Source organism: Felis catus, chromosome D1 (assembly GCF_018350175.1).
Source record: "Felis catus isolate Fca126 chromosome D1, F.catus_Fca126_mat1.0, whole genome shotgun sequence".
NCBI lineage: Eukaryota > Metazoa > Chordata > Mammalia > Carnivora > Felidae > Felis > Felis catus.
Genome location: NC_058377.1, coordinates 58,042,280 through 58,061,486, shown reverse-complemented (window position 1 = coordinate 58,061,486; position 19,207 = coordinate 58,042,280). Strand labels below are relative to the sequence as shown.

Here is a 19,207-nt window from a genome sequence, read left to right as displayed (position 1 = left end):
GTTTATTTTTGGGACAGAGAGAGACAGAGCATGAACGGGGGAGGGGCAGAGAGAGAGGGAGACACAGAATCGGAAACAGGCTCCAGGCTCTGAGCCATCAGCCCAGAGCCTGACGCGGGGCTCGAATTCACGGACCGCGAGATCGTGACCTGGCTGAAGTCGGACGCTTAACCGACTGCGCCACCCAGGCGCCCCACAAACTGGTATTTTAAAAAAATTTTTTTAATGTCTATTTATTTTTGAGAGAGAGAGAGAGAGAGAGAGAGAGAGAGAGAGAGACAGAGACAGAGTGTGTGCAGGGGAGGGGCAGAGAGAGAAGAAGGCACAGAATCCAAAACAGGTTCCAGGCTCTGAGCTGTCAGCACAGAGCCCGATGCAAGGCTCGAACCCACAAACTAGGAGATCATGACCTGAGCTGAAGTCAGAGGCTTAACTGACTGAGCCACCCAGGTGCCCCAAACTGGTATTTTTTTTTTAATTTTTTTTTTTTTAACGTTTATTTATTTTTGAGACAGAGATAGAGCGTGAATGGGGGAGGGTCAGCGAGAGGGAGACACAGAATCTGAAACAGGCTCCAGGCTCTGAGCTGTCAGCACAGAGCCCGACGCGGGGCTTGAACTCACTGACCGTGAGATCATGACCTGAGCCGAAGTCAGCCGCTTAACCTACTGAGCCACCCAGGCGCCCCCAAACTGGTATTTTTTTTTAATGTTAATGGCAAAGAAACTTATTTAAAACATTTTTTGTTTTTAATATTTATTTATTTTTGAGAGAGAGCAAGAGAAACGGAGCATGAGTGGGGGAGAGGCAGAGAGGCAGACACAGAATCCAAAGTAGGCTCCAGGCTCTGAGCTGTCAGCACAGAACCCCCGTGGGGCTCAAACTCATGACCCACGAGACCATGACCCGAGCCGAATTCGGATGCTTAATAACTAAGTTACCCTGGCAAACTGGTATTTCAAAACAATTTTAAAAAAAATTATATATAGAGTGTGGGGAAGGGGGGGATAGAGGGAGAGGGGAAGAGAGACAGAGAATATCCTAAGCAGGCTCCATGTTCAGTGTGGAGCCTGAATCGCTTCTCGGCCTTTTGGCTAAGATCAAGTGCAGTGTGGAGCCTGATGTTGGGCTTGATCTCACAATCTTGACTCCATGACCTAACCAACTAAGCCACCCAGGCGTCCCTAACCAAACTGTTACATTAATTGATGCCTTCTCCCTATCTTGTTCTTTCTAATTTTCTTTTATTCTTGACATGCTCCTCCCTGACTTGGAGTTTCCTTTCCCTTATATTCTGCCTAGCCCTATCTTTCTGTCCTCTGTCTAGGTGTAATCTTTCAAGGTTCTACTTAAATCCCACCCTCTCTAGGAAGCACTCCTACTCTGTGTGAATCCTTGATGTTTTCTACTCCCCTCTTACTCCTAGAATTTCAGTTTAGTGCAATAATTATTTACTGAATAATTTGTAGACCCTGATCATTTCTGAAGTCAAGGACTTTATAGTCTAATAGGGAGGTCAGACATATAAAGTGTATTATGGGCTCTTACAGAAGTGTATATATAAAGTGCAGAAGAAGAATAGAAGAGAATGGTTTAACTCCATTCTACCATCTGCTTATGTTTATGTGTAGGATGTCTTATTTAGCCCTCATCACTGCAAAAACAGTGGTCTACTTAGGCAAATTTTCTAGGTTACTGAAGCTTAATTCTTTGCTATGTATTATATATATATCTACAGTACATATATATATATATGTATATATGTACTGTAGATAAATACATCTGTGCATGTTGGTCTTTATCTTTCATTCTGAAAGAATTCCATTTCACAGTCCGTAAAACTGAATTTGAGATCACTCTAGTAGCTTTCTTACAAATGCCGTATCACATCTCTAAATCTTTGTCCTAGGTTTTAGCTCTTGAGTGTACTCCCTCCCAAATTAGGTTCACTTAGGACAGTGCTCTTTCCACTTCACGTCACTTTAACACAAGTACCTTCTATTCTTCCATGAGCCAATTTCCTACCATAAGTACAAATGCCTGAATTGGGTCTTCAAGGAGAACAATGTTGAGTTCTTATTATTTTCTTGAGACATGCTTCTTTTGTGCTATGTAGGGAAACCAACTTTGTATGGTAGCCTGACTTGTCAAGGAATTGGCCTCGATGGCATCCCAGAAGTTACAGCTTCAGAAGGATTTATTGTGAATGAAATAAATAAGGTAGGTTTTTATGTCTTCTAGATGACACCGAGTCCAAAACTGGGTAGTACCTATATATCTACTGTAAATATGTATACTGTTATTTGTATATCTGTGTTATCTTTACTTGTATAGTAATCACAGTTTTTACGCCTTTGAATGTCAAGAGTTTTTTTTTCTTTTGTAGTTACATATACTTTTAGATACTTTTAGTTATGTATACTTATTCTTACTTCCCTTATATCAGCGCTATTCAGTAGGTAAAATAATGTAAACCCCATATGTGATTTAAAACTTTCTAGGAACCACATAAAAAAGGTAAAAAGAAACGGTTGAAATTAATTTTAAGAATATATTTTATTTAACCCAGTAGATCTAAAATATTATTTCAACCTATAATTAATATTAAGAAATTGTTAATGAGATATTATACATTCCGTTTTTCTTACTGAGTTTTTGAGATCCTGTGTATATTTTACATTTACCACACATCTCAATTCAGACTCTAATTTTTTATTGAAAATACTTGATAAATGTATTTAGGTTCTATAAAATTTACAGGTGAGAACACAGATTCACATACCCAGGTAGTTCCAAATATACTTAAAAAGTTTTCCAAAAACTGAGTCAAGTATTAGTTTTTAAATTAAATTTTAAATAAAATAAAAATGCAGCTCTTCATTTGCACTGGCCGTATTTCAAATGCTCAATAACCTCATGTGGCCAGTATCTACCATATTGGACAGCATAGCCTTTATCTGGCTAGGCCTTGATGAAGACCTACGTTAATAGTACTTAATAGTTTTTCTCATTGGTCTTTGAAGTGAGTAGATGGCTAAACTAAGTACAGTAAAACCTTGGATTGCGAGTAACCTTTTCTGTGAGTATTCTGCAAGATGATTAATCATTTCTAATAAATTTTAACTTGTTAAATGAGCAATGTCTTGCAATACGAGTAAAATATGACGCCCAATATCACATAATCACAACTGAGCCAATGGTTCTTAAAATTTGCCTTGATAAATGAATGCTTTGGATTAAAAGCATGTTTCTGTAATGAATTATGCTTGGGGTTTTACTGTATTGCAGAACCCAAGATCTGACTTTCCTTACTCATTCTGATGGCTGTAGTCAGTATGCTCTGGTGGGTAACCTGATTCCCAAAGGGGAAACCAGCCTTTCTTTTAATGTGTAATTAAATGGAGATGATATTCTACCTATAGGCTGATTAATGGGGAGTGAGACTGCATATGAATGAAACTATAAAATATTTCAAAAGTGAGTTTTTGTTTATCATAACAATCCCGTGGTATTGATATTTTAAATTCCCATTTTGCATGTAAGCAAACAGATTGAGAGATTAATTAACCCTAGTAATCAAATCTAGTTAGACTGTATGCCAGAATTGAAACCAGTTCTATAAACTTCCAAATATGAACACCAGCTTGCAAGCCTACATTTTTCCCAGGTGTTTTGCCAGCCACAGCGTCAGTTCTGATTTCCTTTCTTCCCTTCATACGTAGGCCCTGATACGATCCTTATCTCTTCCAACCTCATTGTTAACTTCTGCCAGTGTACCTGCTAGGTAAGACAGTAAGTGGTTATAGTTGAACATTCATTTGTTTCCTAATTGCCCTGAGTTACTTTGCAGTCAACTTTGGCAGTTGCTACATCGTTCTATTAAACAGTAGATTATGCTTAAATACATAATCCTGGAGTATAAAAAAGTTTGACTTTGAATTTTATCTTAGCATAGAATGCTCACACTCTTCCCCCAAACCTTGTCCTGAATTTTATGTTTTGATATCCTGCAGCTTTTCATTAAAATATTTTCATTAACAGCATGATTTTCTACTGCTGATATTGGAAGGTAGTTAACATTTCTTTTCCTCTATAGTTTGTTTATGGATTAAAGGCTGAATTGCTTGATTGATTAAGTGAGAGAATACTATTGATTGGTGAAATCTTTCATATAATTAGTCTCAAAGAAATGAAGTCTTCTGAGAGCAAACCCAGTTCTTAACAGATGCCTGAACACTGAGTTCATGGAGTTCCTTGAATCCTTGCTGATAGGAATGTTTAAACCAGGAGAGTTTAGCTGACGCTTTAATTTTGGATACAAGAGGCAATTCCAAATCCAGGTCAGCTCTCTTGCTGCCGTATGGGCTTTGTCATGCGGTTAGAAGCAAAAACTAATTTAATGAAAAACCTGCGGGCAACCACATATGGATATGCTGGCTAAGAAAGTGCTGTTTGTATAGGTAGATATTCTGATGGTGTTTTTAAAGGAGTAGAATACTTGTAATAAGACTATTTTGATTTTTAGTGATGAGAATATTATAATTTTGAAACTTTTTAAAAAAATATTTTATTTCTCATCTCTTCTATTTTAATTTTTTGTTTTTACTTGAGAGAGAGAGAGAGAGGGTGCACAAGCAGGGGAGAGGGACAGAGAGAGAGAGAGAGAGAGAGAGAGAGCAAGAATCTTAAGCAGCCTCCACATCCAGCACAGAGTCTGATGCGGGGCTTGATCCCACAGCCCTGGGATCATGCCCTGAGCTGAAATCAAGAATTGGGCTTTCAACCGAATGAGCCCCCCAGGCACCCCTGAAACTCTTCTTTCTAATGAACTGTGAGGACCTGTGTTTGTTGTATATAGATTAACCTTAGAAAAAGGTTTGGAAAATCTTGATTTTTGAAGACATTTTCATTGTTCAGCAGAATTTCCAGAAACTTTGAAGTACTGCTGCAAAAGAGATAACAGGTTAGGAACCATTGGGTGAGTGTGGCTCCTCAGCTTCACTGTAGGAGACACACACTTAGATGGTGGTGCTGGTATTCTGGCAGTTAGAATAAAGGGCTGTCCTATTTGCAAGAATCCTTGAAACGTTTACCAAGCCTTTTATACCTGTATACATGCTACCTTGAAATCTTAAATGGTTACAAAGGCTGCCTTTGCAAGTTATGTCACCTGAATCTAACATCTAGTTCTAGGTGCGGTTTCCCACTATGTCACCAGTTTTCTTGCTACGACAGCTGAAAGATATGTGGTAATGACTGAGCAAAAATACATGGGGAATTAATACAGCTATGGGGCGATGAGCAGTCAGTGAACATGTGTAGTCAGTTTAAGTCCTAGGTAGGAATGAGCACTGAAGTCCTGACCAGGCATACACATTGTATAAGTATACCATAATTTGCTAATTTTCTCTGGTAACTATAGATATCAGTAGTCTAACATTTTATCTAAAAGGTCTTAAAGGCGGTAAGTTTACTTTTAGACTGATTGTTTAGGCCCTAGACTTGGAATCTGGTGCTGTTTCCTCCTGTTAATCCTGTTCCCCCCATTGCTAATTGAAAGTACTGGTATTAGATTTTCTCATAAAAATTAATGCTTTCATGTTTGTCATTTTTTTTTAAGTGTTTTTAAGTGTTTATTTATTTTGAGAGAGAAAGCACACACATGCCTGGGAGCAGGGGAGGGGCAGAGAGAGGGAGAGAGAGAATCCCCAGCAGGTTCTTATGCTGTCTTGTGTAGAGCCCCATGTGGGTATTGATCTCGCGAACCGTGAGATCATGACCTGAGCCAAAAGCAGGAGTCAGAAGCTTGAGTGACTGAGCCACCTAAACACCCCTCGTGTTTGTCATTTGTACTTACTGTTGGTTTGTCTTCTGTGGGAGTTTACTTCACCATAAAAAGATAATGGCATCTAAGCAATACAAAATTACATTGCACCCCTTTGCATTATAAGGGCTGCTGATCTATAGGGGAGTGGTTGTGTTGTGAGCTGGGAAAGGACGATAAGAGCGGGTACATTTAAAAGATGAAAATTTCCTATCATCCTGATGTTTTCTTTAAGAGGCTTTAATTTCACTGGAGTAACTTTATTGATGAATTTCATCTTTTCCTCTCTATTTAGAAAAGCATTCATATTTCTTGTCCGGAGGAAAACGCATCCTCGAAGTTTTTGGCACCATACACTACTTTTTCCAGAATTCATTCCAAGAGTGTAAGTATTTTGATAAAATGAGGAGAAAATAGGGGCGCCTGGGTGACTCAGTCAGTTAAGCGGCCGACTTCCGCTCAGGTCATGATCTCACGGTCCGTGAGTTCGAGCCCCACATCGGGCTCTGTGCTGACAGCTCAGAGCCTGTTTCAGATTCTGTGTCTCCCTCTCTCTGACCCTCCCCCATTCATGCTCTGTCTTTCTCTATCTCAAAAATAAATAAACGTTAAAAAAAAATGTTAAAAAAAAATGAGAAAATATAATGGCATGTTATTTTTTCATTTTATCTGCTTGAGTGCTTATAGACATCCATAATTAATGTGCCTTTCATTTACTGTGCATTGTTAAGGTAACACAGCTGAAGTGTGATGTTTGGCAAAACCGGTATTTGGGTCCACATAGAATATGTACATAAATCCACTCACTGTTAATCTTAGAGAAAGGAATTGTCTGAAGTTTATTTATATATGTTTTAGCAGAGCTGCTTAGTGGTTTTTGGGTAATGCTGGTAACTGTGTTTGTATAATTTGTCACTGCTCATATTTCTGTCTCATTGCCGACAAGGCAGGGACATTTTCTCAAAATTCCAAGTACAGCATATTGAGGGATAATTTTCAGAGGTCGTTGTGATAATGCTTTCTAACTACCATGGAAGCATAAATGAGAAATATGTGGATAAACTGATTATATTAAAACCTTCCATTTCTTATTTTAAAAATAGCTAGTTTTTACCCATATTATAAAAGGAACATAGATTTAGTAATGAAAATTTAGGAAATGTAAAAAAGGTGAAAAATCACTCACATTCTACTACTTGAAGATAACTAATGCGAACTTTTGGTACAAAGCCTGTATTAATAATAATTTTAGTAGTAATAGCTAACGTTTGCCTACTATGTGTCTGTACCATGCTAAGCTTTATGTATTATTTTACTTGATTCTCCCTGTCTTTTCTTTAAATATTTTATCAAAATAGGTTTTTACAGTATATGCTGTTTTATAACTTGCTTTATATTCCTTAATAATATGTACATCATTGTACGTCACCTTTTTATATATTCTGTTAAGAACTGCATAGTATTCTGCTGTATGATTTTACCACAGTTTATTTTTTTCCAATCTTACTGGACTTTCAGGTATCTTTGATTTCCTGATTTCCTATTTCGATGGTATACTTAGAGCTAACCCTTTACTCACAAAGATAGGAAGAAATTAGAATACGTTGGTAAAATAGACTTGTCGAGTCACAGGAAATGCAAATTATAAAGCTTTTGGTATGTTTTAACTGACTTCCACTTAACTAATTTATTGAGCTTACTGTTTCTCTGCATTTCCCATATAAAACATACTGACTGATGCTCACAGCATATTCACGATTTATGAGCTCGTTCCTGAGATCTGCATATTGTTGACACTACTGGTTAAGTTGAATGCTTACCAAGGATCAGTTATAATTCCAGTTATATTGTTTCTGAAATTATGTTAATGAATTAAATATGTCCAACCAATGTAATATAAGTGTGAAAACTTTGAAAACTAAGTTGATTGCATTGTAAACACTTGATAAAGGAGAGGATTTTTAAAAAACTGCTGTAATGATATGTGTAAGCAAAATAAATGCAAAATGTTAGGGAAAAGATTTTTTTTTTCTTTAAAATTTATTTATTTTGAGCAAGAGAGAAAGAGAGAGAGAGAGAGAGAGAGGAGAGACAGTGGATCCCAAGAAGTCTTTCATGCTGTGAGCACAGAGCTTGACTCGGGGCTCGAACTCACAAACTGTGAGGTCATGACCTGAGCTGAGGTCGGATGCTTAACCCACTGAGCCACCCAGGCACCCTCTGTTTTTAGTTTTTTTTGAGGAACCTCCATACTGTTTTTCAGAGTGGCTGCACCACTTTTCGTCCCAATCAGTGGTGCAGGAGGGTTGCCCTTTCTCCGCATCCTCTCCAGTACCTGTTGTTACTTGTGTTACAAATTTTAGCAATTCTGACAGGTGTGAGGTGGTATCTCATTGTGGTTTTGGTTTGTATTTCCCTGATAATGAATGATGTTGAGGATAAGAGCTCTTATATTAAGGGTATGACCCTTTGCCATATATTTTTCAGATAGTTGCTTCTTATTATTGTTTATTTATGGTGTCTTTTGACATACAGGTATTTAATATCTCTAGATAATAAAACCCAGCAACTTATTCCTTTATGGTAACACTTTTGGGGTCCTGCTTATGGTAGTCCATGATTTTTATATATTCACTTTGGGTGTAATGGTAAGCATAATGGGTAAGAGCACCGACTTTAGGGATAGACTCATTTGATTTGCTTCTTTGGCATTGAATGTTGGTTCTGCCACTTACTAACTGTGACCTTAGGCCAGGTACTTAACCTCTGTGTGCCACAGATGCTTTATTTGTAAAATAGGAGTAAAAGTAATATCTCATAGGGGTGTTATGAGGATTGAAACAGTTAGAATTCGGTCTGAAACATAGTAAGCACGATATAAGTGTTAAATACAATTATATAGTATTTTTTTTGAATGTTTTATTTTTTTACATTTCAAACTTTATTTTTGTTATTTAATTTAATTTTTTTTTTTAAAGTAGGCTCCATGCCCAGCGTGGGGCTCGAACTCATGACCCTGAGATCAAGAGTTGCAGACTCTACCAATTGAGCCAGCCAGGTGCTCCTGTTACTTAGTTTAAAGTAGGGATCTAACATAATTCTTTTTGAAGTGATTAGCATATCACAGCACTATAAAGTAATCCATCCTTTATCTCACTCGCTTGAATTGTCATATTTATCCAATATTTAGAATTATCCAATTCATCTGGGTTTTTTTTTGCCATAACTAAGAAATAGATCTTTAGCTTTAGACCTGGACCTATGTTTACATCCTGGCTCTGTTGTTTCACCTTGGCAGTATTATTTAATCCCTTCTTAAACCCCAGATTTCTCAGCTGAAAAATACAAATAATACCTATCTTATAGATTTTTGAGCATACTAGATTTGGGTAGTGTCTGTTACATGTCTGGTACATAATAGCTATTCAGTAATGTTAGTTCCCTTTCCTCTTTAACAAAAGTTTGGAGAAAGGAGACAGTTGGTATGACCTATAATCGACTCTTCAATGTTCTCTCACTTTGGAAGAACTGAGTAGTTCAGATTCAACTAGTTTTTATATCAGGGAACTAGGTCCCCAGAGATATGTAACACACATAAGGTAACAATATCCCTGTCCCCTCCAGGGACAGTATATTAACTGAGAAGATACAATAGAATATATCAAAGTTTCTCGATCATGGCACTATTGACATTTTGAGCTCAATAATTCTTCATTGTAGTGAGCTATTCCCCAAGTGTGACAAGTAAAAATGTTTCCAGACATCACCAAATGTGATGAGGTAATTTGCCCATGGTTGACCACTACAATATACGAACATAGTGCTGCAGACTTACTAAAGGAGGAAGTGATAAACTTTTTGGCAGAGTTGGGAGAACCTTTGAGAAGTAGGCAATTTTTTTTTTCCTTTTCTCTGGCTTACGTTATTGTAAGAATACAGTGTGTAATACATATAATATAAAACATTTGTAAAAAAATATATTTGTAATTAAATTAAATTTACTTTTTTTTTTTTTAAAGTAAGCTCTGTGTCCAATGTGGGGCTTGAACTCACAACTCTGAGATCAAGGGTCATGTGCTCTATTGACTCAGCCACCCAAGTGCTCCAAATTTACTTATTTTTATTTGAGTATAGTTGAAAGAAGGTCATTTAAAAAAATTTACTGATTTTTCTATTTCTTATGCTATTTCTTATTCTTTTTCTATTTCTTACTCTCCTTTTCTCTTATTTGAGTTCATCAGTAGGTAATTTATCCAATTATTAATCACCTACTATATTCCAGGTACTTCTCTGGGCACTGAGACTACAGCAGTGAATAAAACTGTGATGTAGAGCCTACCTTCTTGGGGTGTAGAACTAAACATGATTCGCTAATGATGTGGGTGTGAGATGTGAGAGAAAATGAGGAGAAGGGATGTTTCCAAAAATTTCCAAAGAAGTGGGTAAATAGTGGTGCCATTTACTAATGAGGTCAAGTAGTTGTATTGGTGTGGAGCAGGGAGAAATGAGAGTTCTGTTCTGAACATGTTAAGTTTGAGGTGACCACTATAAAGCCAAAGGTGGACGGATGCCTAGCTGGCAGTTGGATAGACTACCTGAGTCAGGAAAGGGGTTGCGCTTTGTTGCTTTAGGGATTAATTCCATTTCAGAGAGTGAGTAGGAGAGTGTTTAAGTGTCTTTGTTTCTTGGGCCCTGCAAATGAGGACTGTGGTTGCTCTTATGGATATAGGTCAGATGGCTTCACTTTCCTACCTAGTGTCGTTTAGGTACTTCATTCCTTTTTTTTTTTTTTTTAATGTTTATTTTTGAGAGAGAGAGAGAGACAGAGTGCAAGTGGGGGAAAGGCAGAGAAAGAGAGGGACATACAGAATTTGAAACAGGCTCCAGGCTCTGAGCTGTCAGCACAGAGCCTTAATGCAGGGGCTCGAACTCATGAACCGAGAGATGATGACCTGAGTCGAAGTCGGATGCTTAACCAAATGGGCCACCCAGGTGCCCCTAAGGTACTTCACTCTTATTACCACACTGCTGTTGGTGGTATTTGTTGAGTTGTTACTATGTACGTAGTCTATGATTGTGTTAAGAAGGTGCTGGACATGGACGCCTGGCTGGCTCAGTTGGTAGAGCATGCGATTCTTGATCTCAGGGAAGTAAGTTTGGAGCCCCACGTTGGGTGCAGAGATTACTTAAAAATAAAATCTTTCAGGGGCACCTGAGTGGTTCATTTGGTTGAGTGTCCGACTCTTGATTTTGGCTCAGGTCATGGTCTCATGGTTTGTGATTGAGCCCCATGTTGGGCTCTGCACTGACAGTGCGGACCCTATCTCTCACTTCCTCGCTTTCTGCCCCCCCCCCCCCAACTGCGTGCGCTCTCTCTCTCTCTCTCTCTCTCTCTCAAAATAAATAAATAAAAAGAGCACCTGGGTGGTTCAGTTAGTTAAGCATCTGACTTCGGCTCAGGTCATGATCTTATGGTTTGTGAGTTTGAGTCCCACATTGGGTGAGCTCAAGCCCCGCTTCAGGTGAACATGAACCCCACTTCAGGTAGGCCCTGCTTTTCTCTCTCTCTTTCTCTCTCCCTCTTGTCTATCTCTCTTTGCCCCTCGTGGGATTCTCTCTTTCTCTCCCCCACCAGAAAAATAATAAATGTAAAAATTTTTTAATAAGTTATTTTTTAACAATATTGATTCCACTTATGTTAATTTTTTAATGTTTATTTACTTTTGAGAGAGAGAAGGAGAGAAAGAGAGAGAGAGCATGAGCGGGGAAGGGGCAGAGAGAGAGGGAGACAGAATCTGAAGCAGGTTTCAGGCTCTGAGTTGTCAGCACAGAGCCCAATGCGGAGCTCGAACTCATGGACTGCGAGATCGTGAGCTGAGCTTGGCAGGCACTCAACCGACTGAGCCACCTAGGTGCCCCTCAAAAAAAATAAATAATAAATAAATAAATAATTAACAAACATTAAAAAATTAGAAAAAAAGTTATAAAAATTTTTTAAAAATCTTTCAAGGAAATAAAAAAAAGAAAGTGCTGGACATTGTTCTGACACTTACAGAGCTTGTCGTGTAGCTAGGGAGCCAGACATGGAGTTGAAAGAAGTTAATTGGCTTAAGGCCCAAGATTAGGGTGGTAGCAGTGGTCTTGGAGAAGAAAGATAGATCTGGGAGATAGTTCTCCTGCACTAGAATGTGAAGGCAGGGCTGTCCGATTTACCTCTGTGTTGCTATTACCAGCAATAAACTAGGAGCAGAATGGGATTATTATGAAAATCAAGTAGTATAATGTATTTGAAAATGTTTTATAAATGATAAAACGCGATATAAAGGTTAATTGTTGTCATAATCCTTAAAATTAAAGGATCCACAATTAAGTTAACCGTACTTTTATTCCAAGGAACCAAAGTAAAGAAAAGGGCACCTGGGTGGCTCAGTCAGTTAAACGTCCAGCTCTTGATTTTGACTCAATTCATGGTCTTGTGGTCATGTGATTGAGCCCCATTAGACTCCACACTGAGCATGGAGACTGCCTGAGATTCTCTCTCCCTCTCTCTCTGCCCCTCCCCCACTTGCACATATGCTCAAAGTCTCTCTCTCAAAACATGAAGAAAAAGTCTTAGATTGTGTTAGAGTTGATAGATGTATCCCTTCAGTTCTTGCCAGATTTACTCATTATGGCTCAAATGGCATAGAAAAAAGTTAAATGGAAGGTTGGATAATTTAAAGCCAAAGTCCCTACTTTCTCCTTGATAATTTAGGTCACGTGGGAATCACTGTTGCCAGGAATATATCTGGGATTATATATCTTAGTCCTGCATTTCTGGAATGTTTGCACCTGGGTGTTTTTTAATAAAAAGGGTATGTATGTATACATGTGTATGGTCATTGTTTATGTATGAAGTCATTGTTAATGTTGAAATTGCATAAGTGAATCAGAATTTTTTGTTACTTATTCTGAAATAGACATATACACATAATTAGGATTTTACAGAGAGAATGTAAAATAGTAAATTGGAAGCATCTTTGCTTTTCCTTGAATCCTTCTGGTACATTTTAGTTGACTTTATTTTGTGTAAATAGGTTCCTAAGAATTAGGTATCTTAATTCTAAAATAGCAAAAGATGAAAATGATGGAAATGGTATGGGGATAGGAAAAACTGTTTAAAAAGCTGAAGCAGGAGACTATATAGATGATTAGAAGAACATCTTTTTGTTTTGAGGAATAAAAGGTATTGGCACTAGCCTTGTTAGGAGACGGGTGATGTCCTTTGTGCTGGGAAGTGTAGGCTTGAAGAAGTCTTGGGGGAATGTGAAACAGGGAAATCTTTAACATATTTCAAGAGAATAAGAGCATTTCATTATTTATAACACCAGTTGTTTTGTTTTTTGAATAGATAACGTGCCTGGACATTTCCAGTGGAGGCGGCCTTGGTGTGTCTTCTAGTGCTGATGGGAGCATGAAGATTTGGCAGGCTTCCAATGGCGAGCTCAGAGTAAAGGCTTTGAATATGCTTTTTGGGTCTCATGCCTGAAGGGTGGTCTGAGAAACCTTAGACTGGGTCATGGGTGGAAGAGTGGCACATTCTAAATTTGTAGGACCACTGCACTTCAGTTGACCTTTGTTCTCCCATATGTTAATCTCAGAACCATCCTCAATCTTGGTGATTTTCCAGAACAAATTGGGGCTGGAACAGTGGAGGAGCCACTGTGAATGTCTAAATGGGTGGTCCCTTGGTATGAACTTCCTTCAGTGATCAGTTTCTAAGACAAAGTAACTAGACTATTATTACTAATTATATGGCTGAGCTCCTCTAACCCATACAGAGGATTTTAAGAAGAGGAAAGAGTCCTCAAGCCTCCATGTATGTAGAAGTAGACTTAAAGATGGCTGTGAGAACCTCGGACTTCAAATCCACAACATCTGTAGCCAGAGCTACAGGAAAGGGAGTCAGCAGCTCTTAGAACACTACCTGGTATACAAATGAGCTAAAGAGTTCCTTTTTGACCCCCATAGTTCTAAAACCCAGCATGTAGGTATAGCAGGTAGATATTTCATTAAAGGGACCGAGGATATAAGAGGTAAGAGAAAATCAGGGGATGGACAAGAGAACTAGCATGGAATTTTCTTTTGTTTTTCCAGAGAGTATTGGAAGGACATGTGTTTGATGTGAATTGTTGCAGGTTTTTCCCATCAGGCCTTGTGGTTCTGAGTGGGGGAATGGATGCCCAGTTGAAGATCTGGTCAGCTGAAGATGCTAGCTGTGTGGTGACCTTCAAAGGTCACAAAGGAGGTATGAAGGGTAATTTCTCCAAAAGGCTTCTCTAATGATCCCCAGAGACGAATCACCAAAAGGTAGAAACAGAAGCTAGTTATCTACAGAAACACAAATAATTCCTCCAACTGGCCATTTAAATGAGCTATTTCCTCAAGGATTAGACATTACTTTGACACTGAGTCTTGTTATTACTAACTGCCTTACACAGATAGTTGTTTTCCACAATAGACAAGTGAAAAAAAATCCTCCCCAGGAGGTCATCAGCTTGTGTGCTGGGAGAGACAGACATGTGTGCCAACATTTTCTCATTAATCCTTTGGCTGAGGTGATAATAAAAGCTGGGTGGCAATGGCTGCATCACTAGACAACAAAGATAGAGCGTGGTACTTGTCAGGTCCTATGGATTAAGTCACAGTTCAGATACTAAAAATGGATTAGCCATACAGCCAGTTAGGTTATAGAGACAGAATGAGAACATTTTCCCCTTGTAACTGGTTAGTTTGTTGGAAAAAATGATAATTTAGAAATGTTTTATCCTTAATCAGAATGTTAAAAAGCTTCATGGGATCAAGCCCCACATCTGGCTCTGTGCTGACAGGGCAGAGCCTGCTTGGGATTCTCTCTTTCCCTGTCTCTGTATACCCTTCCCCTCTTCTCTCTCTCTCTCTCTCTCTCTCTCTCTCTCTCTCTCTCAAAATAAACATTTTTTTTTTAAAGCAGAGGTAAGATTTGTGTATGGTTTTTTGTTTTATTTTTGTTTTGAGAGTGATGGGGTTGGGTACAGAGAGAGATGGAGGGAGGGAGGGAGGGAGGGGGAGAGAGAGAGAGAGAGAGAGAGAGAGAGAGAGAGAGAGAGAGAAAGAGAAAATCTTAAGCAGGCTTCACACTGAGGGTTCAGTCTCACAACCATGAGATTGTGCATGATTTGAGCCCAAATCAAAAGTCAGTCGCTCAACTGACTGAGCTACCAAGGTGCCCCCATCTTTCAGTCTTCTTATACTTTCTATGTCCAGGTTTTTTTCATTTACAAGGGGAACGACCTGAGGGAGATGGGGCTACTCTATCTTGTCCAGACTGGAAGTCACATCTTTTTGTAAAATGGGGAGATTAATCCTTTCACTTAGTTCTCAATGGAAGCAGTAAGACCGTGATTTTCAAACTGAACTAAGATGTCTTCTTAATTTTTATTTAAAACACATGTTTTAAAGCCAAAATTGAAGCTTCGAAACCACTGTTCTAGGACACTACACTAAGAATTAAATCCAAACCTTTTTCCATGTCTGTCTCTAAGGGCTAGTCTTTGGACCACTGGGAAGCAGGGACTCTTTTATTTATTTCTGTTTTGTAGCACTTGAACTTGCCCAGCATGTAGTACGTATCCAGTGTGTGTTTGTGAAGGAATGGAGTCATTATGCAGATCCATCTTCTCTGCCCTGTAATTCCTTTTCTACCCACTCCATCACAGGGTCGTTTTTTTTGTTTTTTTTTTTTCTTGCCAGGTATTCTGGATACAGCCATTGTTGATCGGGGCAGGAATGTGGTGTCTGGTTCTCGAGACGGAACAGCACGACTTTGGGATTGTGGGCGCTCAGCCTGCCTGGGAGTCATTGCAGACTGTGGTTCTTCCATCAATGGAATGGCTGTGGGTGCTGCTGACAACTCCATAAATCTTGGCTCCCCTGAGCAGATGCCCAGTAAGTTGATAATGATATGTTGAGCTTATTTTGTTACCTTAGGCACCTTCAGTGTTTGCCTTAGCTTCTCCTTCCTCATCCTTTCCTGGTCTTTGGCTGGTATTTGATTATTCTCACCATAAGGTTAATATTTATTGCCTACCTATACTATGTTCCTGTTGCTTTGGAATCTACAAAAGAAGTATATGTCATTGTTAACTACATTTGAGTGAGTACAGTCTAGCTTAGCAGACGAGACTGATGCCTATAAAATAGAACAAAAATTTTTTAGCTGAAACAACTTAATGATTCTTAATGCAAATGTAATGGTTTTTTGGAAGAAGAGAGTATTTTATATTTTAGGTTAGTGTACATGAGACAGATGTCAGAAAGAAGTTGACTTGAACCTTGAAGGATGAATTTGGGTTGAACAGACAAGAATGGGAATAATGGGAGATGGGGGGCAGGAATAGGGGCAGTTCACATTAAGACGGTTTGGAGGTAAAATTGACTTGGGTAGAAAGATATGCATGGCCGGGGCAGAGGTTTGATTAAGAGTAGTAGTGGGGGGCCCCTGGCTGGCTCAGTTGATACAGCATGTGACTCTTGACCTCAGAGTTGTAAGTTCGAGCCCCATGTTAGGTGTAGAGATTACTTAAAAAAATCTTTAGGGGCGCCTGGCTGGCTTAGTCAGTGGAACGTACAACTCTTGATCTTGGGGTTGTGGGTTCAAGCTCCATATTGGGTGTAGAGATTACTTAAAAATTAATTTTTTTTAAGTTTTTATTTTTATTTTTGAGAGAGAGAGAGAGAGAGCAAGCATGCTCAGGGGAGAGGCAGAGAGGGGAAGACAAAGAATCCCAAACAGGCTTAGGTTATGATCTCATGGTTCAGTTTGTGAGATTGAGCTCTAGGTCTAATGTATAGACCTCTTTCCTGAGTTTCAGACTCTTTAGATGTCTGATAGACAGCTCAAACTTAACCTTACCTAGCATGGAATATTTTATTTCCCTCCACCCCAAATCTGTATTTTGTCCTGTCTCAGTAAATGGCACTACCATCTACCTATTTGAATGATCATTCACAATCCATCCCACCTTTCCTCATGTCCTATGTTAGCAGACTCTGTCATCTCTACCTACAGTCTACAGATTGTTTCTGATTTTTCCACCTGCCCTCTTCTTCTCCCTTCCTCCTAGCCTCGTGTTCTGGTCTGTCATCATCTGTTGCCTGTACTCATCTCCTGTAATCCATTCTCCTGAGAGCAACTTTTGTGGTCATTTAAAAAAGCATAAGTTATGTCTCTCTCCTTTGTTCCTACTCTCCTCCAGTAGCCTCCTTTTATACATATATTAAAATCCTAGCCCCTTCTCTGGGCTTATCACAAACCCTTCCACTTTCTAACCTCCTCGTTCCTCTCTAGCCTCATGTCATACTGCCCTCTGCTAGACCCGCCACGTTCCAGCCACAGGCCTTCTGTCTGTTCTTTCATCACTACAAACTTTGCCAGCCTCTTGGTCTCTGCCTTGTTCTTCCCTTAGTCTGGAATGTACTTCCAAAAGTTCTTTGCATGACTACCTTTTGGTTACCATTCAGGTCTCAGTTGAAAAATGGCCTCCCTGGAGTTTTTTTAAAGTTGAAGTTTAAATTTAAAGTTACCTTCCTCACTCTCCTTCCACTGTCTACTCACTTTTGATCATACTTTTCTGTTTTGTTTCCTTTGTGGAACTCATCACTGTCTGAAAATATCCTATTTGTTTATTTACCTACTCCACTATTTCCTCTTTCCACTAGAATTCTTGAGAGTAAGGACCTTGTCTGTTTATATATTACTGTTACTATGTTATTATTTGTGTATGCTATTTGTATATTACTAGGATAGTGTCTGATATGTAGTAGACCCTCAATAAAGATTTGTTTAGTGAATGAATAAATTTCATTGACTACAGACCATAAGAGCCTTGAGGGCAGAGACTATTTTGTTCAGATTAATTTATTTATTAAGTAATCTCTACCCCCAACATGGGGCTCCAACTTATAACGCCAAGATCAAAAGTTGCATGCACTACTGACTGAGCCAGCCAGGCACCCCAAAAGTCACTCTTTTTAAAATGTCAGTTCTGTGAATTTTGACATATGTGTACAGTCATATAAACAATATCAAAAGTCCAGATATAGAACATAATGTTTTTTTAAGTTAGTAAGTTAATCACTAACAGTAATTCAGTAGACAGCCATCAGTATCTGTTTTCTGGGCACAGCCAGCTGATCAGCCTTGCCCACTGTTAACTTGGCTCATCTGTCATGCAGGTGAACGGGAGGTTGGAACAGAGTCGAAAATGCTGCTGTTGGCACGGGAAGATAAGAAACTTCAGTGCTTGGGACTGCAGAGCAGGCAGCCGGCAAGTGGTTCCTCTAAGACTTTTGAACTCTGGTGCAACCTGGGTCACTCTGATTTTTGAAAGGCTGTTTTGGAAACATTTCTGTTTGCTCCCTGTGTTCACTTTTTGAGGAAGCTGCAGGAATAAGGAACAGTAAAGTGTAATGATTAAGAACAGAGGTTTTGGGTTAAGGGCAACATTCACATCCTAGCTCCTCCACAATGGCTGTGACATTGAACAGGTTACTTAACCATTCTGAGCCTCAGTTTCCTTGTCACCAAACTAGGCATAGTAGTACTCACCTTCTAGGGTTATGTGATTAGGATTAAATGCTCTACTGCATTGTGAGCTTTGTTTAGTCACTTTCTCTCTGGGCCTTAGTATGCTATATATAAAATGATGAGGTTGTGTAGATTCCCTTCTGTGTCCAAAGTAATGTGAAGAAATTCTGAGTAAAGGACTCATACGTTCAGGGCTTTTGATCAATTAATGGCCAGAATGTCTTTTATGGAAGAATTAGTTTAGTTTTCTTCCTTCAGACTCTGAGGTTTTGCTGGGCAAGACTGTGCTCTTCATTAAGCTCTGAGTTCCCTGGGATTCAACTTTTAAATTTTCTTTCCAGTTCCTGTCAACATCACCCAAACAACTTTAATGATTTGGTTTGGCCACAGGTTTTTTTGTTTATTTTTTTAATGTTTATTTATTTTTGAGAAAAAGAAAGAGAGCGGGGTGGGGGGTGCAGAGAGAGAAGCAGTCTCCAGGCTCAGAGCTGTCGGTACAGAGCCTAATGCAGGGCTCAAACTCACGAACCGTGAGATCAAGACCTGAACCAAAGTCAGACACCTAACTGACTGAGCCACCCAGACACCCCCAGGTTTTGTATTTCATTTCTTCTCGTTACTTCATTATGCTAGTAATGTTTCCATTTTCAGAAATGACGTTCCAGGAACATCACTCTTTTTTATCATATTGCTTTTGCACTCTGAATTTCCATGTTGACTTTTCCTTCCAATGAGAAATCACAGGTTTTGTTTGCTTGACTGGGTTTGTTTTTTTC

General features: G+C 39.0%; 1 protein-coding gene across 6 annotated transcripts in view; it reads left to right on the top strand.

The window, feature by feature from the left end:
• PAAF1 (proteasomal ATPase associated factor 1) overlaps window positions 1-19,207 on the top strand; it is a 37,564-nt gene that overhangs the window by 5,551 nt on the left and 12,806 nt on the right. For 3 of the 6 annotated variants that reach the window (XM_003992737.5, XR_006586301.1, XR_006586300.1), the window contains exons 3-8: window positions 2,117-2,220; window positions 6,120-6,209; window positions 13,215-13,313; window positions 13,961-14,111; window positions 15,596-15,790; window positions 18,080-18,171. In XM_003992737.5, coding sequence (XP_003992786.1) covers window positions 2,117-2,220; window positions 6,120-6,209; window positions 13,215-13,313; window positions 13,961-14,111; window positions 15,596-15,790; window positions 18,080-18,171 — 731 coding nt within the window. Of the gene's footprint in view, window positions 1-2,116; window positions 2,221-6,119; window positions 6,210-12,578; window positions 12,679-13,214; window positions 13,314-13,960; window positions 14,112-15,595; window positions 15,791-18,079; window positions 18,172-19,207 lie in introns of those variants that run through there. The other 3 variants (XM_006936950.4, XM_045038762.1, XM_045038763.1) reach the window with 3 other exon arrangements.